At 36.6% G+C, this 26,390-nt stretch overlaps 1 protein-coding gene across 6 annotated transcripts in view; it reads left to right on the top strand.

Moving 5' to 3' along the window:
* Nucleotides 1-26,390, top strand: part of MAD1L1 (mitotic arrest deficient 1 like 1) — an 894,370-nt gene that overhangs the window by 439,792 nt on the left and 428,188 nt on the right. For all 6 annotated transcript variants that reach the window (XM_074208800.1, XM_074208802.1, XM_074208803.1 and 3 more), the window contains one exon: nucleotides 18,007-18,063. In XM_074208800.1, the coding sequence (XP_074064901.1) occupies nucleotides 18,007-18,063 (57 nt within the window). The remainder of the gene's footprint in view (nucleotides 1-18,006; nucleotides 18,064-26,390) is intronic.

The following is a 26,390-nucleotide window of genomic DNA, read 5'->3' as shown; positions in this document are numbered from 1 at the left end:
TGGGTCGGATTTCTGTTAAGAGGTTTGTTTCATATGTTAAATGGGGAAAGATCAGGAGACTTTAGAACTGTGCCTGTCTTCTATCCGCCATCTTGGCCGGAAGTCTGAAATATCCTTGTTAAAGCAGTAGGTAGTACAGTACAGAAAGGAAAATGAGACTAATAAAACAACAAGAAAGAGAACCAGGAAATAGTAATGTCCTGAAAGCCCTCAGAGAAAAAAATGTATTCAGGAGCATGGGTTACCAGCAGCGCCAAAATGTCATAGAAGCAAGAAGAGGACTTGGAAGATACCATCATATTTACAGGCGAGTGCTATGCTTGGAAAGAATAATTTCCTTTAAGTGATGGCTTGGGAAACTCTATTACACAAAAAGTGAGAAGTGTGTAGGTGTTAAGGAAGTAGAGAGAAAGAAAAAAGGCAATTCTTAAGAGTTTGGCAGTGAAAGGGAAGAAGCTATATAACAAAAGCTGAAAAGATGGCATGAAGGGTATTTTTAAAGAAAGGATAAAAAGTTTTCAACTATAGTAGGAGCAGTGAGAGAAGGTGAGGGGGCAAAAGGAGTGTGAGAGATGAAGAGGGAAAGCAGGTGAGATGATATAGGAAGGGAGAGGGAGAAGAGAAGAAAAGAATGGCAAAGTGGGGAGGAGAGATTGAGTAGGGTATGTGTATGGTGATCTTGATATTCATTTGAGATTTGAGAAGGCATGAATGACAGACAATACAACCCTTATTTCTATTATCCTTTGTTCTATTCTTGACCCTTTGGCCAAGGAATTTAAGGACCAAGGCTAGTGAATGTCTGAGGATCATTTAGAGGGCTTAGACACTGTAGAAGGCAAAGTTAGCTATAGCAGTGAATTAGGGAAAGGTTAATTGTTTTCCTTCAGGAAAATCTAAACTTCCTAAGGTTAAGGGCTATTTTTGTTTTCTGTTTTTATAATCTTCATTAGCAAACATAATGTTTGGTCCATTAAAGGAGCTTAATAAGTGGTCAATCAGAATGAATTGACTCAGAAAATCTTAGAAGTTGGAATAACTGAATTCCACTGCTGTTTGAATAGTATCTATCATGAACTCATAGTCTTGTTCATTCCATTTGTATGTTTGTGGACTGAGCAATTAGAAAATTTCTTCCTTGTACTGAATGGAAATTTTCATATCTACAACTTCTATCTATTGACTGCAATTCTATTACCTAGGATCAGGAAGAAAAGGAGCATAGGGGTTAGATTTGGCAGGGACCTTAGAGATGATTAACCAGTTGCATTTTACAGATGACTAGTATTCCTTCTACTATACCACACTTCCTCTTAAAGGAGAATCAATTAAAATTCTTCTGATGATAGGCAGTTTTTCATAGCATTTTCTGAACTCATCTTGGGCCATCACTTCTGTTCCCTCTTTACCAGAAAATTAAATCCTAATGATTACCTAAATCTCCCCCTGGAATTTGATAGACCAACTTTGACCTTGTCAAGACTTAGTCCTGGACCTAATCAAATCTCCCCTGAGAGTTCCATCCATGTGAATATTTTTCTTGTTTTTCTTCCCTTTTCCATCCCTTCCCCTCCGCACACTCAGCTATTCTTCCATTATTAAAATATAAGTTCCTTGAGGCAGGGACTGTTTATCATGCTTTTATGTCAATGATCAGCATAATATTTGGCACATAATAAGCACTTAGTTTGATATTGGTCTCCTGTAATGGCACAACTAACAGCTCAGGGACTACAGAATTACTGCTCAAGTCACTTCCTTTGTATATAACAATTTCTTTGCTTCTCTCCACTAATCTGAATCATACTTGTATTCCAAGTACAGTATTCCAAGCTCTAATTCAGGTCCTTTTCTGTTTCTGTGAGGCTATTACTGACATTCCAGGCTTTCTCTAAACTTTATAATTAATACTTTGTAATTTAGTATTTGTTTTCATTTATATTAATTTATTTAAGAATAGCCTCAGTTTACAAGGTCAACTTCTGTTTTGTATGATTATTTACTAAACCTTATTGAAGTTCAAGCCTTTGGACTAGACTAGGGGTCAGCAGACAGTCATCAGAAGGATAGGTTTATTTAGAAAACATCCTTCCTGTCAAGGAATTTAAATTTGGTAGGAAAAATGAGACATTAACAAGTAAATACACTAAAATTTCAAGAGAATGTTAAGTACAGAAGAAAAAATCTGTACAAGGTACTAGGAAATTTAGAATCTTGTACTTTTAAAGAGGATATGCTATTAGAATTTGTTGATTGATGGGAAAAATTTAAATTTCCTGTCTTGGAGGGGAAAGGCAAAAGGAACCTGTGTATCTTCTCATACATTCCACACCTTCCTCCATTATATGAAGAAACTAATGCTGCTGAGGTTGATTTTCCCCCCCCTATTTTTGGTCATAGGGAGCCACTTGAGGCAGTTGCTGTGTTGGCAAATAACATTATTGTAAATATGCTATATCATGTCTTTGAAATTTTCTACCTTGCAAATCTGTCACTAAATAAAAATAGAATAAAAATGATTAATTCTTTCATTCATTAAACATCTTTATTGTATACCAGGAACTGGGTCAGGTGCTGGGGAGTCTAAAACAAAGCAAACAATCCTGTCCTCAAAGGAGTTTCCATTCTATTTAGAAAAAATAGTGTTTACACAGAAAAGTAAATATACAATTAATGCCAAGTCTATACAAAGGTATTTCCCCGGGAGAGTGCTGGTGACTAGGGGAATCAGGATAGAAAGATAGACTTCTTGTGGGATGTCGCATTTGAGAAGAACTTTGAGCAAAGGTAGGGATTTTATGAGATGGAAGACAGAGACTTGCACTCCCAGTACTGGAAATATCTCAAATCCTGATTTGTGTTGTGTTTGTTCAGTTCCCTCTGAATCTTCATGACATTTTTTGAAATAGTGGAATGGTTTGTCATTTTCTTCTCCAGCTTATTTTACAGAGGAATAAACTGAGACAAACAGGGTTAAGTGATTAGTCTAGGATCATAGAGTTTTCCTGACTCCTGGCTTGGCACTCTATCCACTGTACTATTCCTAGGTGTATGGAGTGTTCAGGGAGGACTAATACCTCTAATGTGAGGGCTCCCTAAGCCTCTTTTCAGGACTGCTCTGTTGTCCACCTGTCACCCAACTTTCACCTAAGCTGTTGCATAAACAGTGTCTTCACCTTAATAAAACCGTCTAGCAGATAGGCTAAACCTAGTAGAAGGTAACTGACAGACCTCATACCTGTCAGTGAGTTGGAAAGAACAATGTTTATATGAACACTTCTCCTGTTGGAATGGGTAACTCAAAGTAGTATTTCCCAGTGGCCATTAAGACAGTTGATGCAGTAGCTGTGGAGCTTGGTCATTCATTGAAGATACTCAAGCCATCCACTGCATCCTGGGCCATCATCAGTCACTTTGACATTTGTCTTCCCACTGGACTATGATGACTTTGGAGTAATGTATGAGCATCAGCAAGTAAATCAGTTTGGTTGTACCATAGAGATCATGAAAAATACAATATGTGAGAATGCTGGAAAGACAAAAGGAGACTACATTGTAAAAAACTGTAAAATTTCAAGTAGAAGAATTTATATTTTATCCCAGAATGAATAGGTAGCAATTTGAGGTTGCTATAGTCATACCTGTGATTAGGAAAATCACTTGGGTAACTCTGTAGAGGATAAGTTGGAGTGAGGAGAGATTGATTAGGAGGTCATTGCAATGATCCCTATGAGAGTTTATGAAGGCCTGAATTAGCATGGGAGCTGTATGAGTGGAGAGAAAGGAGAGAAGGCTAGATATGATAAAAAAAAAAAAAAAGAAAAAAATTAGTAGACTTTGCAACTGATTGGAAGCTTGAATTCATGTTGAGGTTGTGATCTTGGGGCACTGAAAGGGCACTTGTAGTGCCCTTAACAGTAATAGAGAATATAAATAAAGGAGTAGGAAGCTTTGGGGGGGGGGATTAATAACTTCTGTCTTAGGCATATTGAGTTTGAGATGCTTAAATGGCATTCACTTTAAAATATCTAATAGACAATTGATGTTATGGGGCTAAAGCTCTGTGTATGTGTGAGTGTGTGTATATATCAGGCATCTTCATAGAGAAAATAATTGAACATTGAATCTTTGTGAGCTGAGGAGTTGACAATTGAGAGTTCAGAGGAAAAAAAGAGCAAAGACCTAAGGCAGAGCCTTGAGATACACCTACTTTAAGCAAATTTATCATAGTTAAAAATTCAGCAAGGAAGGCTGAAAGGACAGACAAGTAGAAAGAGAATCAAGAGAAAGCAAAGTAGGGAAAGTCTTGAGAGAGAAGTCTCTAGAAGGAGAATGTGGTTAACAGTATCATGTGTACATATAGATATGTCTTTATAGAGATGTATATATATCTATATGTATGTATGTATGTGAAAAAGTCAAAAAACTGATGATTGAAAAAAAGGCCATTATTAGATGTGACAAAGATCATTGATCACTTTGGAGAGAGCATTTTCAATTGGATGATGACGTTGAAAGATAAATTGTAGCTATATGGTTTAGAAAAAAAGTAAATAGTCTGAGGATATTTCCTCAAGAAGTTTAGATGAGACAGATAGGATAATAGCTTTTGGGCATGGTTTGGCTGTATTTTTTAAGGGTAGTAGAAACATGACTATATTAAAAAGTCCTGGATGACTCCAAGTTTGATGGAAGTTTATTTTTTTTTTCCTTCCTGTCTTTTTATAGACCCATATCTTGTATTTTGCCTCTCCTCCTCTTGTGGCCAAACTCTTAACTCTAAGTGAATTACTATTGATACCTCCATTTCCTTTCCGTTCTCTTCTTAACTCTGCATTCTTCATCTTTCTACCTGATGTTCTCTTAACTGCCAAATCCAATGGCCTTTTTTTCAGTCTTTTCTTCCTTAATCTCAATGATGACTTGGACACTCACTGTTAATTACTTTCTTCTCCTTGACACTCTCCTTAAGTTTTTGTGGCAACTTCTCTGACTTTTCTCACAGTTCCTTCTTAGTCTACTTGGCAGCATCTTCACCCTTGACATACTGCTAACCATTGGCTTTACCATTGAGCTCTATTCTGGGTTCCATTCTTTTCTCTTCCTCACCATCTCTCTTCTCCTCTAATTTGGTGATCTCATCAGATCTTATGCATTCGGTTATCCTGTAATGATTTTCACATCTATTAAAAAATCTCTGAACCTAACTATGATCTCTCTATCTTACATTTCCACATGCTTGTTGGAGTTTAACCCATAGAACTCTTACATCCAGAAGGTCCCAAAACTGAACTCATTTTCCCTCAAACTCTCCCCTATTCCTAACTTCTCAGTTACAGTAGAGGACATTGCCTCCTTCCAGATACCCAGGCTCATAACCTAGTTTTCTTTTCGATTCTCTCTCCCGACTCTGGCATGTCCAGTCTATTGCCAAGGCCTCTTCATTTGACTTTCTTAACATCTCTCTGATATGCCCCCTTCATTCCTCTGGTGCAAACCCCCATCACCACCCTCCTGGCTGACTGTCTTCCCTTCCACAAGTCCTATAACTCTCAGTCCATCCTCTCCTTTGTTGTCAAGGTGATAGTCCTGCAGAGCTGACCATATCACACAGCTATTCAACAGTCTTCAGTGGCTCTCTGTTACCTCCAGGATCACATACAGAGTCCTATTTGGTGTTCACAATTCTTCACAACTAACTTTCCCACCACATCTTTTTATACTGTACTCCCTCCTGTCCCCAACATGCCTCTCAGAGTCATTGCCCTGTGCTGTTTCTTGAACAGTCCACTTCATCTTTCCACTCTGGGAACATTAATTGCTAGCACCATTCCTGGAGCACTTTTCCTCTTCATCTGTACCTCATGACTTTCCTGCCTTTCTTCAAGTCCTAGCTAAATTATACATAGTAAACCTTTCCTGATTCCTCTAATTCTAGTACCTTTCCTTGGCTGATTCTTTCTGATTTATCCTGTATGTAGTTTGTTTGTAAATCCTTAAAATAATTGTCTTCCTTATTAGACTGTGAACTTCTTGAGGGCCGGGACTCCCTTTTACCTTTCTTTTTATTGCCTGGACTTAGCACAGTGTTTGCCAGGTAATTGGCACTTAAAAAATACTTATTGACCGACTGACTTGTAGAACAGTGTTCTTGAGGACAGCTGGTGCCCCAGAAATCTTGGCTTGTGATTTTATCAAGGAAATCCAAGCCTTGTTTTGGTTTATTATATGGCTTATACCTTATTTCTCTTTCTTTCTCTTTTATTCTTTCCCCCTTCTGCCTCATTATTCTTCTACCCCTTCTTCTGCCTTTTCTTCTTCTCTTCCCTCTTCTATTTTTCCTTCCATTCCCCCTCCTTCTCCTTTATTCTTCCTCTTTATCTCTTCCTTTGCTTACTTATTTTTTTTTGTGACTTTTGCATTTTATTTTCAGTGTTTTTTTTTTTTTAGGTTTTTGCAAGGCAAAAGGGGGTTAAGTGGCTTGCCCAAGGCCACACAGCTAGGTAATTATTAAATGTCTGAGACCGGATTTGAATCCAGATACTTCTGACTCCAGAGCCAGTGCTTTATCCACTACGCCACCTAGCTGCCCCTTTGCATTTTATTTTCTTTACAATTGGCCTTCTCTTCAGCACGACCTTTCCCTAGCACTGCCACGTGCAGCCTGGCCTCCCCTTACATGAACCTGGGACATCCTGTCAGCTCACAACAGACAGTGAGAGTCAGCATGATGCAACTTTACAGTCCCCAGAATATTGCTTTGAAAAGGAGGGAAACGGCCACCAGCCCCAAACCCAGTCACCAAGAAACAGAACTTTCCAAGGAGGGGAAAGGAGGGAGCTGAGGCAGAGGTGCAGGCAAGGGTGCTGAGGGTGGCTGCCACCTGCTCCCAGGCCTTCTTATCTCTTCCTTCTTCCTTTCCTTTTTTCTCATTTTCCTTTCCTTTGCCCTTACTTCACTATTTTTTTGTCTATTCCTGTCTTCCCTTTCTCTTTGCTTCATTTCACTTTCTTATCTTCTCTCTTTTCCTTTTTTTTCTCCTCTCTATTTTCTTCTCTTTCTTCGTTTTTACTCTTCTCTTCCTTTCCCTTCTATTCTGCTTTAAATCTTTTTCCAAATTTGACAGGAGTCCATAATTCACAGATGTTTTCTCTGCATCATCAATAATTATGACTATCATCCCAGCATCTCAGTTGTAGTTCTTCAAGTATCACAACATGTATTTAATATCTGAGTTCCCCTACATTACTCAAATCTCTTTCACCCCCTTATTTTACTAGCTGCCTGTATATCTCAAACTTGAGGGGTAGCATTTTGCTCCTACATTTAAAATACAACAGGCATATACTTGTCTTGAAATTTTCTACCATGCTTCTTTGTACTACTACTTTACCTGATGTTTATACTATTTTCATATACTTTACTTCCTGGTCCTGTTTGACTTAAACTTTTCTTTGATAAGTGTTTTTTTAAATCTTTAATTTTTTCACAGTATGATTAGCATAGACATGGAGACCACTTTACCCAGCAATTTTCTCATTGGGCCATAAGAATACTGAAAACATCCAACTTACCAGTTGCTCCAGAAATTATATATTTATTGTAAATTCTAGCTAGAGTATTTGGTATAGTACTAAAATCCACAAAGCTTCCAGCAAAAACTTTTTGAGCCACAAGTTACTTGAAAATTAGTAGGGAATGATTGATTCCCTGGTAGGTGGTAATTGTTATAAAAAACTAATCCCAGAAGTGTAGGATTGCCACTGAATGCACTCACTGTCTGTCTTGAATGTTCCCAAGCACATTACTACCTTTATGGAGAAGCTGATATTTCAAAGATTGCCACACAATAGTGTTTTGCATTGTGAGTTGATAGGGAAATGATTCTTTTTTTTTCAGATGGCATTTTCTACATTTACCAATTTGAAGAAGGGATTAGAGATAGTGAAAAACAACCACATTGATTCTAATCAATAAGCAAACATTTATTGAACATCTTCTTTGTGTAAGGAACTATGGAGTCTATTAGAGTCCTTCACACATGGTTCCTTATCTAATGTCTTCCCAATTTAGTTGTGAAGCTGACATAGGCAACAGATAAGAAAGATATGACAGATGAGTAGTTTGGAGAGATAAATCACTATGGGTTGGATTGGAAATCTTTTTTTTTTTTAGGTTTTTGCAGGGCAAATGGGGTTAAGTGGCTTGCCCAAGGCCACACAGCTAGGTAATTATTAAGTGTTTGAGACTGGATTTGAACCCAGGTACTCCTGACTCCAGGGCCAGTGCTTTATCCACTGCACCACCTAGCCACCCCTGGATTGGAAATCTTTATATAGGAATTGGGATTTCTACTGGAACTTGATAGGTGGGTGAGAATTGTAATATAGTGCTTAGGATGTGAAAAAGGCAGGAATTAGCTTGACTAGAGTAAAGAATTCACAAAGAGAGAAGAGTGCATCTGTCACTCTCCACCTCTTCCCTCTCTTGCCAAGGCCCCAAATCCCCCAAATTTTTTAGACAGCTATAATTGTTTAAAAGTTCACATATTGAGCAAAAATCTGCCTCTTCTTTATTCTCATCATTAGTTGCAACTCATTCTGAAGCAATATTAAAAGACTATGCAAGGGGTGGCTAGGTGGCGCAGTGCCCTAGAGTCAGGAGTACCCTAGTTCAAATCCTACCTCAGGCACTTAATACCTAGCTGTGTGGCCTTGGGCAAGCCACTTAACCCCATTGCCTTGCCAAAAAAAAAAACAAACAAACCAAAACCAAAAGACTATCCATGTTCATGTCTCCTTTCCAGGCTAAACATCATAATCTTCCTTAAAAAGATTCTTGTGTGACATGAGTTTTAGTCCCCTCAACAATCTCATGAACCCTTTTTAGGGTTGGTCTTAAAACATGAAGCCTAAATTAGAAAAAGATACTCTTCCATGCCTTGTGACTGAATACAGTGGCACTTTTGTTTCCTGTGATTAGATCATACGTTTATTAATGTAGCCTATGACTGTATTTGCATTTTTAACAGCCACATCACACTTTTGTTGGTTCATATTAAGCATTTTATTAAGCTTATCCTTTTTGCCAATGTGAATTGAAGCACAGCCAACTTGTTCCTATTATGACTTAGTTAATTTTTTCAGGCTAAATCTAAATGCAGGAGTTTAAATTTATCCCTGTTTAATTTCACCTTTCTGATTTTAGTCGTGTGTCAGTCCATGGAGGTAATTTTAAATCTGTGGTAGTTGTGATTCCTTCATTTTTGTGAAATCTGGACCTTTCACGATACATCCTTTCCATGTCTTCTTCTAATATTCACTAACATGACTGGGTGGGGAAAAGTCTCATGGCTTTCCAATGAAGATCTCTCTCTCCCTCTCTAAACTTGAATTTAGCCTTGAATTCATAATCTTCAAGTTACAATGGTTTGATCAATTATTTATTATTCTACCTGACATTTTATTTCAAAAACTCTATAAAAATATGAGACCTATATCTTTCTGTGGTTAGGGCCAAGTTATCCAGGCTCTCCAATCAGAAACATGAACCTGGGAAAAGTTGGTGTGACAAGGCATTAGAGAACTGATGTCTCTAACCTGTACAGATCATCTGTGATTTACCCCTAACTCTGGAAATCTTCCCATTGCCTGCCAGTCCCCAGCTCCAGTGGCCAATCTCTCATCCCCTCCTAGCTCTTTAAGTCTTCCACTTGTTTCCTTTCTTGAAATTACAAGCTATGTGATAAAAGTAAAATGGACAGTACCTGGAAAACCTGGGTTAATTCCCACCTCAAACTCTCCATAGATCTGGGACTTCAAGCCAGTCATTTAAGCTCTTGAAGCCTTAGGCCTTCTTAGGTGTAAAGTGTGAATAATCACTTTCCAATTCTTTGTTGTAGTGATGATCAGGTGAGATACTATTTTTTAAATACTGAGCACTTTAAGTACCATATAGATGTAGCAACTGATGCTCTGTTGCTACTGATGAGACTTGGCTAGGAAGAGAATGAGTAATGTCTCAGACCTTTCCTTGGTATTTTCTCCTCTTTTCCAAAAAACATTGAATTAGAATCAAAGGACCTGTGTTAAACTTACTGACTTAACTGTATGACTTAATCTTCTTAGGTCTTAGTTTCCTCATTTTTAAGATAAACCTAAAAGTATCCTCTAGGTCTGTGATTCTGTGATCATATTCTCCATAATAGAAGAAAATTGTTCTCCTTTTTCTTCCCCTAACATCTAGTTTAATAAAAATTAGTATTATTTTACTTATGGATTAACAGAATTACATATCTTGAAAAGAGACCATGAAAGTGATTTTGCCCTGTCTTCTCATTTTATAGCTGAGGAACCAAAGATGTTTGGTGATTAACCTGAGATATCATGGGGTAGTAATTGGCAAAGGCAGAATTTGAACCCAGTTCTTTTGACTCTAGAGCAATTGCTTTTTAGTTTGGAAAATAGTTATGTGAGTTTCAAAATAATCATTATACAGTAATGTTGTATTTTGTCATTCTGTCCCTATGAAATAGAGCACTTATTTTTCATTGTCAATTAGTACTTTTATTGTGATACCCAAAACACCATATCATTGGATTCTTTTTTTTTGTGTGTGGCTCTTAGCCAGCACGAATGAAACTAATTTTTAATATTAGATTTGAAAAATTCTACCAGCTTCACCTTTCTTTCTTCAGGTGGACTCTCAAAGAGAATATGGGACCCTAATTTCCTACTTCCACACTTTTAATTTATTTACATTGAAATTCATCTTCTCCTTTGTTCCTGTCCAAATCCTGTCATGTCTTAACATCTCAATCAGAGTCCCTCTTTCTCAATGAAGTCTTTCTTTCCTGACCTTTCTAAAGTGATAAATGACAAAACCAAATTTCTTTAAGGATGCTTAGACACCATCTTCTATTCAATTCATAAGTTTCTCTGTAATATTGCTGGCAGTTGGCCAGATAACACTGCTTCAACAGGTAAGGTATTTTGGAATTAACCTTTTATGAATGGTTTACTCAACTATTGGACACTACTAATCTTTTTTTCTATGATTTGATATTTACTTATAATATGATAGAAATTATATGTAATATGAGGTAGCTGACATTTTCTTATCTATAATTTTCATCTGTTAGACCTAATTCTACATTTCACTTTTCTTCTTTCCATATGACAGTCCTTTCTTCAGACTAGATGAAAATGGCTATTCTATCCAACCTAAAGGTCATTTCTTTACAAGCTCAATATCCTCAATTTGTTTATGTATAATTCTACTTGTCTTAGGTATCTTTCTCTTATTCCATTTATTAGTCAGTATTCATTTAGTTGTTTTAACTAATGGGAATTCAGCTCATCTTCATATTGTTCAAAAGGAATAATGAGTAACTATGTTTAATGTCTCACCAAAATCATATACTCTGTCTGTGTAACCCACTAATCTAGCAATTTTTTAATCTTGTCTCAAAAGGATTTGAATATTTGACATGACTTTTTTTTAAAGCTTTCATACAGATTTTTAGTGCTTTTTTTCTTCATTTTCTCAGTGCTCATTTATTCATTGAGTTCCTACTATATTTGAGGCATTGTGCTAGGCCATATATAATAATGTAACCTGAAATTTTCCTCAAAGATTGCTTCCATTTATTTGTGAACTGTAAAACAACTATTACCTTATAGCAAGGGAAAATTCAAGATGTCTTGGGCAATACAAAAATAATTCCCTCCATTTGTAGAACTTACAACAGAATCATTTGGGACAAAGACAGAGACAGAAATATTTATAGAGAGAGATATAGTGACTATATTACAGAAATGACTATGAATGTAAAAGAGCAACAGAATGCCTCAACATCTGAGGAAGGAAACCATAGCTTTTAGTGACAATTCCTAATTGTTATTGTGTGTGTGTGTGTGTGTGTGTGTGTTCTTTGAGTTCTAATAGTCATATGTGATTTTGTGCTGTCTCTTCTCTTGTTTCCTTAAACTGTTATTTTCATTATTTTTATTAATTTTTCAGATTTTCTTACTAAATTGTAAGGGCTTTGAGAAAATTATCTTTTACTTCTTTGTGTTCCCCAAGACAACAGGATGACCCTTTGTATATATTGGGCACTCAATATCTATTTGCTGAATTTGTAAGTGGGAACATTTCATAGAAAATAATTATGACACTCCTTAATTTTGTAATAATGATTAAAAGAAGAGCCTTGCATAGTGACTGTCTTTCAAATGAAGGGAAAGAAAAATCCCGTACCAGGAAATTAAATGTAGACTGTTTTGGTAAAGTAACATTTAAATTCTCCAATTTAAATTTGCTTTACTCATTTTGCATTACCAGTTAGGTTATTAAATTCAATTCCTCCAGTGCTTGGAATGTGAGTGAATAGGGTTGCTATGGGAACAGCAACGTTCTGTATATAGTGACTTTTATAAGTTGTGCTTAAAAAGCAAAAGCCATTCATCAGACTTGCCAATGGAATGCTGTCACTGGGCAGAAATCTCTGCTTCGCCCAGATTCCCTGTTCTGGAAGCAGAACAGGTGGTCTCACCTTTCTAATGTGTACAGGTGTACAACTTTCAAAAGCATACGGTATTTTGGTATATTCAGTGTTTGTGTGTGTAATTATTCAATTCCACTGCTCTAAACTGTTGGTATTGAGTTTTTAATTACACACCTATTTTCTGACCATGTCTGAATATGGAGCAGTGAATTGAATTACTTACAGGTTCAGCAGGGTGCACTAAGAACTGTTCATTGTAGAGTGAAGAGGGGAGAAGGGTAGAAAGATACTGTTCACTTGGGGTTGTGGAACTTAATTATTCTCTGTGAGTGACTCTCTCCCTTGAATGACTCATTTATCATGTAAGTCCATTGGCTGCAATTTCCTTTCTGGAGGTTTGGGGCTGTTGATGTGAACAATTTAGCCACCTGTCTTATAATGAACAGATCGTAATGAGTTGATTCATTAAGCTCCTGCCTTAATAATCCTCCCTGACCAGGTTCTGGTCTCTAAGTCTGAGCTTCTTGTCCGGATGATGGCCACCCACATACTGCTTGGCTGGCAGCAGGGTTCTTGATCTTTGTGATTCACACCACTATATCAACTGTTGTCTCTCACCCCTCCCCTTCATGTCCCCCTCCATGTTTGCTTTTGAGGGTTTGAAATATTCCCTAGTCAGTCACATGTATTGTGTTGAGAAGATGCTTCAGGAAAAGCATTACCTCAAAGGGCACAAGAAGAAAGCTGAACAACTCAGAAATGTCTTTCTGCTTTTTGTGTTATTTGTCACGATTACAGCCATTTGGTTGACTCTTCCTGCATTACAACCTTGCAGAGATGTGACCAAGCCTGCTAATAGGCTACTCATCATATTGATCTTCACATTTGTGGGCGACAAAGATGATTTTTGTTTTCCTATATTCATAAAAGAAAGCTTTAAAGGGGGTGGCTAAGTGGCGCAGTAGATAAAGCATTGGCCCTGGAGTCAGGAGTACGTGGGTTCAAATCCGGTCTCAGACACTTAATAATTACCTAGCTGTGTGACCTTGGGCAAGCCACTTAACCCCATTTGCCTTGCAAAAAAAACCCCTAAAAAACCCCCTAAAAAACCATAAAAACCTAAAAAGAAAGCTTTAAAGTACAATGTGTAAGAAACACATTTTGGCTACTGACCCAACTCCATTTCATTCTCCTGTTTAGGTAAGGGACTCCTTTTGGGGATCCTTATTCTGTAGTATTTTCACTATATCTCATTTCTGATCACCACTTCCATAATTCCTGGATGAGTGACATAGATTTTGGTTTATTTTTCAATCTCTGAACCATTCAGTAAGTTGATCATGGTCAAGTTTTGCTGATGTTTAAGCAGAAAGAATTCATTAGTACCATTTCACTGAGTAGAGGGAGAATAAAAGCAAAAAATGAAAACTAAACTTTTAGGAAATCTTTTGGAGGCAATGACTATGCTTTCTCCTTATTCTGCTCCCTTTCCCCCACCCCCACCCCCACTCCTACAGTGAGTACTTTTGTAAATGTTTTGTCAGTGTCCCCTTTCTTTGGTTCTTGTATTTCTTGCTTTGGTCACTTTAGTGTAGAACCAAAGCCAATTTTCTAGGATGGAAGGTGGGTGGAACCAACTCCTTTTTTTCCACTGAGTTCCTATCCTGTGATGTGACAGCTGCATCACATGAGTTACAAATTAAGCGAGTAATTGTGCATGAATTACACTAGTAAAGAGTGATGGGTTTTGTGGAATGTTAAAATGAAACTTTCCTTTACTCTTGTAAAGGAAGCTCATTGGATTAGAGAAACTGAGTTCTAGAAGCTTTCTGTCTGCATGCCTTTCCCTCTCACATGAATATTTCCTTATATTTTGTGTTGGTTGGCAGGCTTTCAGAAGTATTCTGATTAAGTGAGTTGTTTAGTAAGTTCAGAACCTAATTTCTTCTTGCTAATTAAAAACGTGTGTCTGTCATGCTTTGATTAATTTACATTTCTAGCTGTCTAGCCAGAAATATTGCTGTCAACTCTTTTTGACTGGTGGCATCTTGCTATTGAACAGGTTGGTAGTCTAGAATTCAGAATCATATTGAGAGTAAGGAGGCCTAGGATGAGGTGACCCTGGATAAGGTTAGAATTTACTCCTTGGATCTAAGGAAACAGTGCTGACAGTTGTTTCTTCTAATTCTTTGCTATATTCAATTTTTAGGAAGTGTGATTCTGTTTAAAATTGATTTTTACTCTCTTCCTCCCCTTACTCTGCATTTTTGTGAATGTATAAGAGTGTGTGTATATATACACACACACACACACACACACACACAGTTTTAGGAATAATATATACTGTGTATATCAAAAATTATGAGATAGGATTTTTTTATGTGGCATAAAATCTAACTCTCGAGGCAAGTAGAAATGGGAATCACTTCCAGTTTTTCAAAAAGAATGACAGTCATTTAAATAAACATGGATATATATAGTATTTTGTGTGTGTGTGTGTGTGTGTTTATATTTGTGTTCCTCTATTTATTTCTGCCCTGAATGAAACTCGATGTAAGTATGGCTACAGCATGGGCTTCAGAGTTTGATTGTAAGTATAGTTGTTTGGTACTTGCTTATTAGTGAATTTATAAATACTTCTGTAGGATTAAACACTTTTGCCCATTTGGATTTTACCTTTCAGTGACATTGCCTAAACATTTGAGAATGAAGTTTTACAGTAATTGTGTTCTCTTTTTTCTAGCTCCAGAAGTTATAGATTCAAAACCTCTTCATGCAGTGATAAACTTCCTAGACATAATAAAGGATTTATTCAAACACATTCAATTCTCTTCTTTTCTACCCTAGAAAAAAACATTTTTTACCCTAAAGGAAATCTTTTACAAACACACTTGCCAAAAATATTCTTTGTATTACCTTTCTATTTGTTTTTTCCCTGTCTGCCTTGGTGTTGATATAATTCTCCTTGATTAAATATTTGTTCAGAATTTTCTCTCAGGTGCCAGTGAATTTCCAGATGGTCCCCTTGGTACTCTAGCATCAAACCTTGTAGAAATGTTATTTTCGCTTTATTCTTCAATCTTTCTTCACACTCAGTTCTAGGCTTATGCTAAAACCACATCCATCTTGTCAGAGCTTAAAGTGTTTTAATAATATGCTATTGTTGTGGTTATTTCATAGCCAAGACCAGCGACCTTCTTGGTGCTTCTACTGAGAGTTGAGTCTCAGGCCAGTGGGATTGTGTATAATTGCAATGTTTGCTTGGAGGATTTTAGTCTGGTATTCACCAGACTACAGGTTGAAGTCTTAGGTGGGAGTTTGGAGTTTGTTTGTTTGTGTTTGGTATTGTTTCAGTGAAATTTCCTTTTGTAGATAATATATTTCTTTTTTACTGCTCTACATGGTCAAGAATTCACATCTACTCTTACAGTGCTTAGAAAATCTAGCTTATGCAGTACAGAGATAGTTGTGAGATTTTAATGGATATGTAAGTATAGCAAGAGTATTTACTTATTTGTATAAGAGAAACATTCTACTTGGATTTTGTTTTTTAAAATTTTATCAAATAACAATAAGTACTTATTGAGGCATTTTTCATGTACAAAGTACCTACTCAATGGATAAACACTGTCCTAGTCTTTATGAGAAGTAAGGATGAAAAGACATGTAGAAATAATTTTATTACAATGTTTATCTTTTATTACAAAGTATTACCAGAGAGATTCAAGGCACTCTACAAATGGCACAAGGAAACAAATAGGAATAATTCATCATGTCATTTTTCATATTTTTGTTAATTAGTTAACTAAACAGAGGTATTTATGAAGTGCATACTCTGAAGTGCCTAGATGATGAGGAGATGCATGAAGTACTTTCTACCCTCAGATTTCTCCTTACTTCCATTACTTCCTTGAAGCATTTTCTTTCATCAGGATTCTACCTGGATCCCAGCCCTAATAGTAAAGTATCATCTTCCTTTCCCTTTGTAGTCTCTGAGACCTCTTATTGGTAACCATTTCCTCTCCATGACAAACTGTAGGAGTCTTATTGATGCTCATCCATTAATAGAGTCATTCCTTTAAGGAATTTCTTATGTTTTGAGAAAGTTTGCCTCCCTTCTATTTGATATTAAAATTTTTTCTTCAAGAGAGCATGGTGGCATACACTACCAGTTGTTTCATAAAAGTCCTTTGGATGTTTCTGGAGACTTAAGACAGTGGAATTGATAAGGAACATGCCTGATCTTTGACATCTTATATCATGCTGAACAGTAAACATCTCAGGGCTATAATCCTACGTGGACCTCTTCCCCTTCTAAATCAAACATCTGAAAGTTAGCTGTTTGCAATTGTTGGGTCTACTTCCTCTTACTCATTACTTAGCCCTCTGCATTCTGGCTTCCTACCTCATCACTCAGCTGAAATTGCTCCCTGCAACATTATCAGTAATCTCTTAATTAAAAGAATCTAAAAACCCTTTTTCAGTTCTCAGCCTCCTTGACCTCTCTGCTGCATTTGACATGATTAACCACTTCATTCTACAGGATACTATCGCTTCTCTGGATGTTCATGCACTCTTCCACTTCTCTGCATGCTACTTCTCAGTCTTCTTTGTGGTATCATCATTCATATCACACCCCAAACTGTGAATGAGTTAGTTAACTAACTCTGGCTATTTTCTCTTCATTCTCTTCATCAGTTCCCATGGGTTTAGTTATCATCTCTGTGCAGAGAACTCACTAATTCCACAGCTATCAGCTAAATGTTTCTCATTCTCCATCTCATAGACAACTCCACCTGTCCCAAACTAAACTTATTTTCTTTCCTTTCTCATACTTACTTTTTCCCCTTAATTGCATTATTCTTCTTTCAGGCTCCCAGGTTGATAATTTTGGCATTTAGACATCGAATCAGTTGCCTAATCCTGGCATTTCTGTCTCCACATCTTTGCACCTGACTTCTTTTCTTTACTCACAGAATTTCTACTTAATTATGGTTCTCCTCACTTCTCCCTTGAACTATTGCTATGACTTCCTGATCTGTTTCCCCATTCAATCCATTTTCCACAAAGGTTCCAAAGGATTTTTCCTTAACTGAAGATCTCATTCTGTCATTCTTCTATCAGTAAACTCTAGTGATAACTTCCTTTTATCTCTAGGATAATATAAATTCCTCTATTTTGCTTTTAAATATCTTTCCATGGAAAATATTATTATGTCCCCACTTGGTTGAGAAAACTAAAGCCTTTTAAGAGTACTGCCTTGGCCAAGTATTGTGAGCCAATACTACTAGGCATTTTTAATTTCACCGCCATTGAACTACACTGTTTCTTGAGTTCTAATAAAATTGTAATTAAATGGTACTATTTTCATTTGTCAGGAACTCTAAAGATCTTGAAGCTAAAGGTTGTGGGAAGTCTAATCAATAAATATAAGGGCTTACAGTATCTTACAGATACTGGCTTGCTCTTTCATTAACCCTATCCTCTCCTTCTTTTTGAAGGTTCAACTATCCCAAACTCTAGAAGAATTGGGGAATCAGAAAGAAAGAGCTGAAATGGTAAGTTTGCATGTGCTTTTTCTAGGTATTGTCATAATAACCTTTGCCTCCCAGCACATCAATCTAGTCCTGCTGATTGATTTTTTGCTATTTGCAGGAGAGTTGCCACCCTGGCCAAAGAGGTCAAAAGATTTGTTTCCTTATCCCACTCTCTTCTTATTCACCAAAAGATTTATACTTTGACAAGATTATTTTTATATTATATATTATTATAGATTATATTCTATATTATTATATCTAGAGCCTTTATTACTTCTAATAGTCTCTCTTTCAAAGGGTTAATGAGAAAGGCAGATTCCCTTCATAATACGTCTTCTTGCTTCATTTGCTCTTTTTAAAAAAAATAAATGGTAAGAGTTTTCAGCTTTTGTTTTTAATAAGATTTTGAGTTCTGAATTTCTCTCTCTCCCTATACTCCCTGGGACAGCAAGCAATTTATTGTAGGTTGTACATATGCAGTCATGTTAGTCATATTTCTGCATTTTTTGTATTGTGAAAGAGGAAAGAGAGCAAAAAGAAAAAAGTAGGAATAAAACAAAAATAGAGAAAATAGTATGCTTTGATTTGCATTCAGATTCCATAGTTCTTTCGCTGGATGTGGATAGCATTTTCAGTCTTGAATCTTTGGAGTTGTCTTAGATTGTTGTATTGCTGAGAAGAGCTAATTCAATCATAGTTGATCGCTGCACAATGTTGCTATTACTATATACAATGTCTTATACACAGTGGTATTCCATTACATTCATATGTCACCTTTTGTTCAACCATTCCCCAATTGATGAACATTCTCATAATTTCCAATTCTTTGCCACCACAAAAAAGAGCTGCTATAAATGTTTTTGCACATATAGATCCTTTCCCCTTTTTATGATCCCTTTAGGCTACAAACCTAGTGTTGGTATTGCTGAATCAGAGAGTATAAACAGTTTAATTTCCCTTTAGGCAGAGTTTCAAATTGCTCTTCAGAGTGGTTGGATCAGTTCACAACTACACCAACAATGCATTAAGTGTCTCAATTTTCCCACATCTTCTCCAGCATTTATTATTTTCCTTTTCTGTCATATTAGACAATCTAATAGATATGAGATGGTACCTCAGAATTGATTTAATTTGCATTTTTTAATCAAAAGTAATTCAGAACATTTTTCATGCTACAGATACATTAATTTTTTTTAATCTGAAAACTGCCTGTTCATTTCCTTTGACCATTTATCAATTGAGAAATGATTTCTATTCTTATAAATTTGACTCAGTTCTCTATATATTTTGGAAATTAGGCTTTTATCAGAAACACTGGCTGTAAAAATTGTTTTCTAATTTTCTGCTTTCCTTCTAATTTTGATTATATTGGTTTTGTTTGTGCAGAATCTTTTTAATTTAATGTAATTAAAATGATCTGTTTTTCATTTCATAGTGTTCTCTATTTCTTGTTTGATAATTTAATTCTTTCCTTCTCTATCAATTTGACAGGTAAAATATTTCTTGCTCTCCTTACTGGTTTATGGTATTACCATTTATGACTATGTGATATACCTATTTTGACCTTATCTTGGTGTAGGGTGTGACATATTGGTCAGTCTATTTTATGCCATATAGTTTTCTAGTTTTCAAGTAATTCTTATTAAATAGTTAGTTCTTATGTCAGAAACTGGAGTCTTTGAGTTTATCGAACAGTAGATTACTATAGTCATTTATGACTGAGTCTATACCTCTATTGCATTGATCTACTACACTGTTTCTTAATGTAAGCTAGGTTATCATTAGAGACTTTTGAAGTAAGCTTAGAGGTATACTTCAGTAGTCTGCTTTGATTTTTTTTTTTTAAATATTTGAGTTCTGTTGAATGTTTGGTCCTGGTGCTCACATTGTAAATGCACAGGTGCAGCATCACATTTCCTTGGGGAAAATACCCCTAACCTGTTAATTTTATTCTATTACAATTTGTCCTTTGTTTTCCTCTCCAATAAGTGAAGTGACTACAATCACCAAATTCTAGAATGAATGGAGTTGAATATATGAATCTATCTATCAGTGAACTTTGCCTAATCATTCCCATCCCATTCTCCACAGTCTACCTCATGCTTACAAACTGGAAAATGAAAAGCTTGTGAAAGTGATCATATGTCTATGAGAATATATTTGTTCCTATATCCTAAAATCAAATTTAGATAATTATTGGATTAACTCTGAATCCAAATTGATTATACTTTTGCTTCTCTTATTTACTATAGTTTGTTGGAGTGTGAGTATTTGACAGAACTTACGAGTATGGACAGTTTAGCTAGAGAGCCAGCTCATGTTTCAGCTGCATTTCTGCCCTATGACTTCCTCATTCCTGGATTTTGACTGTTAGTAATTCATTTTTTTTTTTTTAGCAGGTTTTGAGGCCAAGTAAGTATAGGGTTTATTTTCTGTTGACTTTAAAGAAGCAGTGGATGGATGTGTTTTTGGTAGACTGCTACATCCATTTGAAAAAAAAAAACACTCCAAACCCTGGGGAGATCCTGATGTTGCATGTCAACATATATCTCCTCCTGAATGTTGACCTGAATTGAAACATGCCCAAGGGCCTTGTTTCCTGTAATATGCACAAGGCCAAGAAGAATTAGAAATGAATTTGTTCTAAACACATGAGAAGGATGTGGAGTGTTGTTAGAAACATTTCAGAAATTGCCCCTAAAGATGTCCTTGAGTCTGAAATCCCTAGCTCCTAAAGAGGCCTTAATGGTATCCAATTAGCTGACTACTTTATTTAAGTTTTAGAGAAAAAGAAATCAGCAACTCTTTTGATGCTATTTCTTTGGACAGGAGGTCAAGAGATAGAGCACAAAGGCTGTTGACATTGTTCCTTGTCTTTTTTTGGCTGCCCCACACCATAGATTTGAAGACCCACACAACCAAATGGATTCTTGGGTGATGGAGTTGATGTGCTTTGAAGAGGCCCTTGACTCTGTCTCAGTGGATTACAGATTAAACTGTAATCGGTTGGATGTGTTAGGTTGTGTATTGGATTTATTAGGACATGTTTTGAGTCTTGTGGAATCATCTTGTATTGCTTTATGACTTGTATATATAATTGCTGCTCTATCAAGGCATTCCCCAATTGACAAATGGCCAAAGGATATGCAAAGGCAATTTACAGCTGAGGAAATCAAAGCAATCCATAGTCATATGAAAAATTGCTCTAAATCATTATTTGAGAAATGCAAATTAAAGCATCTCTGAGATACCACCTCACACCTCTCAGACTGGTCAATATGACCAGAAAAGACATTGGTCAATATTGGAAAGGATGTGGGAAATGTGGGACACTAATCCATTGTTGGTGGAGCTATGACCTCATCCAACCTTTCTGGAGAGCAATTTGGAATTACGCCCAAAGGGCAACAAAAATGTGCATATCCTTTGATGCAGCAATACCACTACTAGATCTATACTAGAAGACAAAAAACCTGCCTGCCCCCTCATGACTTGGTCTAATAGTGTGATCAAGTGCTTTCTGACATTGTTAATATGTTATCCTGGAAGTTAAATATAAGGTGTGTGGAGAGGAGTGGAGAGTAGTGGAATCAATCATTACAGCTGAAGAAATTGTTAAATATAAAGTGTCTTGCCAGGGTTAAATTGTGAACTAGATGACAGAATCAGCTTGGGACTTTTGGTAGGTTTGATTCTTACTTCAGATTTTCCTTCCTTCATCTGCCCTGCTCTTCCTTTTCATCATCTTTGATGGTGTAGATTAGGTGAAATGATTCAATACTATAGGGTACAATACAATATACCCCCAAAGCGTTTATGTAGTACATACTCTGCGCAGTGTGTTCTCCTAGAACCCCAAGCAATAAAAAGCTGTATTTAGTCTCATGAAGGTGACAGGCTCGAAGAGGTCCGAAATGATGTCAACACACATTGCTTTAGAAGCCAATATTATGTGAAAAGTGCATTAGATGTTACCCTCCCAGGACACCTTTTTTTTGAAGCACAATGTGTAATTGTAGAATATGGCCTGAGTCCATTTCCACTTTCACTCTCTTGTTGCTCTCTGTGTCTTGTTTTTTTGTCTTTAGGACTCATATTTCAAGTCTCACAACCTTTCTTCAACTGTTTTTGTTCTGATTAGGATTTCTACTTTATCTCCTTGAATTTTCACCCTCCCATCCCTTATTACTTTGATGCTAAGCTGGTGGCTTAGGAGTGGTTGAAAAGGTGCTTCTTGTCCTGAGTTCTTACTGATGTAGATAGGTACTACTTTTCCGCAGTTCCATCCTTGAGCATTCTCTGTTCTTATAAGTGAAAGAACAGGATTTAGACATAAAAAAACTATTATAAGCAAACTAGAAGATCAAGCAATAGTTTACCTGTCAGATCTATGGAAAGGGAAGCAGTTTATGGCCAAGGAAGAGATGAAGAACATCATCAAAAACAAACTAGATAATTTTAGGGGGTGGCTAGGTGGAGCAGTGGATAGAGCACTGGCCCTAGAGTCAGGAGTACCTGAGTTCAAATCCGGTCTAAGACACTTAATAATTATCTAGTTGTGTGGCCTTGGGCAAGTCACTTAACCCCATTGCCAGACAAAAATCACTGCAACCAAGATCAAAAGAAATGTAGTAAATTGGGCAACAATTTTTGCAACTAGTATTTCTGACAAAGGACTCATTTCTAAAATATACAGAGAACTGAGTCAAATTCCCCAATTGACAAATGGCCAAAGGATATGCAAAGGCAATTTACAGCTGAGGAAATCAAAGCAATCTATAGTCATATGAAAAATTGCTCCAAATCATTATTTGAGAAATGCAAATTAAAGCATCTCTGAGATACCACCTCACACCTCTCAGACTGGTCAATATGACCAGAAAAGACATTGGTCAATATTGGAAAGGATGCGGGAAATGTGGGACACTAATCCATTGTTGATGGAGCTATGACCTCATCCAACCTTTCTGGAGAGCAATTTGGAATTACGCCCAAAGGGCAACAAAAATGTGCATATCCTTTGATCCAGCAATACCACTACTGGATATATATTCTGAAAAAATTATGAAATTATGAGATTATGATTTTCTACATCACTTGTACAAAAATGTTCATAGCAGCCCTGTTTGTGGTAGCAAAAAATTGGAAATCAACTGAATGTCCTTCATTTGGGGAATGGCTTAGCAAACTGTGGTATAGGTATGTCATGGAACACTATTCTTTTATTAGAAACCAGGAAGGATGGGAATTCAGGGAAGCCTGGGAGGATTTGCATGAACTGGTGCTGACGAGATGAGCAGATCCAGGAAAAACATTGTACACCCTAACAGCAACATGGAGGTGATGATCAGCCTTGATGGACTTGCTCATTCCATCAGTGCAAAGACCAGGGACAATTTTGTGCTATCTGCAATGGAGAATACCATCTGTATCCAGAGAACGAATTGTGGACTTTGAACCTTTGTTCAAGACCAAAGACTATTACCTTCAAATTAGAAAAAAAGAAAGTTATCTTATTATTTAATTTTTCTGCTATCTCATACTTTATTTTTCTTCCTTAAGGACATGATTTCTCTCTCATCTCATTCAACTGAGATTGATGTATACCATGGAAACAATGTAAAAGACTAGCAGAATGCCTTCTATGGGGGGGGGAAGCAAGAATGGGGGAAAAATTATAAAACTCAAAATAAATAAAATCATTCCAAAAAAATAAGTAAAAGACAATAAATAAACCCCTGACAGGTACTATCACACAGCCTGCTATTCTCCACTCAGTTTCTGGATGGAACATGCTAAATTTGTGATGACTATGCTACTGCTTTTGTTCTCCTAATTCCATATATTCCAAATGTGGATCCTGAAGATCATATGTTTTTTCATCCATCCCTCTTAGAATATTCTTTTCTTTTAAGGTTTTTTTGTTTGTTTTTTGGCTAGGCAATGGGTTTAAGTGGCTTGTCCAGGGCCACATAGATAAGAAATTATTAAAATTTCAGAGACTGGATTTGAACTCAGGTCTACCTGACTCCAGGGCTGTTGCTTTATGCACTGCACCACCTAGCTTTCCTTAGAGCATTCTTTTATGAAGAATTGTTTTTTCAAATATGTATTCTGTTTGTGGTATATTAATCAGGAATCAGTCAACAACCATTTATTTAGTGCCTTCTGGGGCTGGGCCTTGTGTTAAGTACTGGGGATAGGAAGAAAAGAATAAGAAGTTTTTGTCTTCAAGAAGCTCACCATCAATGGAGAAGATAGTACTTGAAAGGGAGACGGAAGAGCAACCAAGGCAGGGCCATGAAGATGTCCACCAGTGGTTGGGCTTCTTGAGCCAGAGGGTGAGAGTTTCTAAGTTTGATTCCATCTTGAGAATGATGAGTTTCTGAAGATCATGAAAGTTCAGGAAAGCAGTTGATTGGGAAATGACGACAATCATTTAGTATAGCATAGTGATCCATTAGTTGTGGTTTTTATTTTCCTCAAACATTCCCGCCTAAATTTTCTTCTCAAGGGTGGGGAATTGTGCCTTTTATTTTCTATTACATCTCTCCTTGGTACTCTGAAGAGTATTGCAGACCACTTATTCAATGAATGTAGGATTAAATTGATAAAACTATATAAATTATCAAATTCAACTGGTTTACCTAACAGAGAAGGAAACAAAGGTAGAGTTAGAGTTTCTCAGAATTGTATGTATTAGTGGTAGAGCTGGGATTCTATGTTCCTTCTTTCTTCTAGCTCATCTCTTCCTTCTATTTTACTGAATTACTCACCTTAAATCCTACCAGCTGGAGGTCTTTCCCAGTCGAGTCCTTGCAGCCTTCTCCCTCCCCAACTGCCTTTCAATTGAGATTATCTTCTCCCCTCCTCTCTCCCTCTCTTCTTCTCCTTTCCCTCCCTCCTTCCCTTTCTTCTCTCCCTTCTTCCCTCCTTCCCTTTATTTCTACATATTTATTTCTCCCTTTATATGTATGTATATGTGTGTATGCATGTATGCATGTCAGTATGTATGTATATATCTCTTTCGTGTGTTGGTTTTTTGTTTAGTTGTTTAGTGTAAGTGCAGAAACTGTTTCCACCTTTCTTTAAATGTCCGTCACTTATTTACACAATGTCTAGCATAGTATAATGCTTAATAGGTTTTCTGGACCTCATGATTTCTAGAAACTCATTATTCTGCAACATAAAATCCATTCTGAATCAGCTTCTTTATATGTACTATGTTTCCCTGTTACAGTATGAGCTTCATGAATGCAGGGACTGTCTTATGCCTTTTTTTTTTTGTTTCCTTTTTACTATGATGGTATCTGGCTCATAGAAAGTGCTTATTAAATATTTATTGACTCTGACTCTGATTACTTGCTGATTGACTGAAACCTAGGTCTCCTGATTGCCAGTCCTTTTGGTAAGTTTAATTTGTACAGAGACTGGTGAGGAGTTTGGAGAAAATGGCAACAGCTCCTATTTTTCTGTTGTCTTTGAATTATAACAAGAAATGACATAATAATTGAACACTTTATCTGATTTGTTCCTTGACATTCTTAGCAATTAAGAGATTTTTTCTTTGGTAGAACAGAATTCTACATGGGACTAATAGATTCCTTGGGTAACTGAATATTTTCCACCTGTTAAGGGGACCATTAGAGGTTTTCACAAGAAGGTTATGGCCTTCAGAAGACTCTTAATCTGGCCAATGAATGTGTGGGGTAAAAAGTTTTAAATACTTTGTGCTAAGTGCTGAATGTTTCTATTTCCATCAGTGGAAAAGAAAGATAGACACATTTGGATGCCATTCTAAATTTTCTCCCCACCCCAGTGGGGAGACTCCCCATATCACTCCCCATATCATTGGCAATCAGGATAAAACCTAGGGAGATGATGGAAGATTCTGACTAAGGAATGTTGTCTAGCTGGGAGGACATGAAAAAAATGACCCCCCTCCCTTCCATTTTTCTACAAGCCCTTGCTCCTTTGGCTCACTTTCACAAGGTGGTAGTTAGGTCAGATATTGGGGGGTCAAAATTCTGGAAAGAAGGGCCCACTATCACTTATTTAATCATAGTGCTTCTTTATTAAATACTCAAGATCACTAGGTTATTGTGACTGACTCTCCAGCTGTATGTATGCTGGGGCAAATTGTTTAACTTTCCTGATTCCCAAGTTCTTGTCTTCTTTCTCTTCTCAAATGGTTTTGTAAACTTTTTTTTTTTAACATGTTCTATGTTCCGTGAGGTGTGCATATTTGTAAACTCAGTAATGATACTGATAGTTTTGGGTTTTTGGTTTTTATCTTTTGACCCCCAGCTCCCAAAATAGTGCCTTGCACATAGTAGGAGCTTATTCAA

This window comes from Macrotis lagotis, chromosome X (genome assembly GCF_037893015.1).
Source record: "Macrotis lagotis isolate mMagLag1 chromosome X, bilby.v1.9.chrom.fasta, whole genome shotgun sequence".
Lineage (NCBI taxonomy): Eukaryota > Metazoa > Chordata > Mammalia > Peramelemorphia > Peramelidae > Macrotis > Macrotis lagotis.
This window is presented reverse-complemented; position numbering and strand designations above follow the sequence as displayed.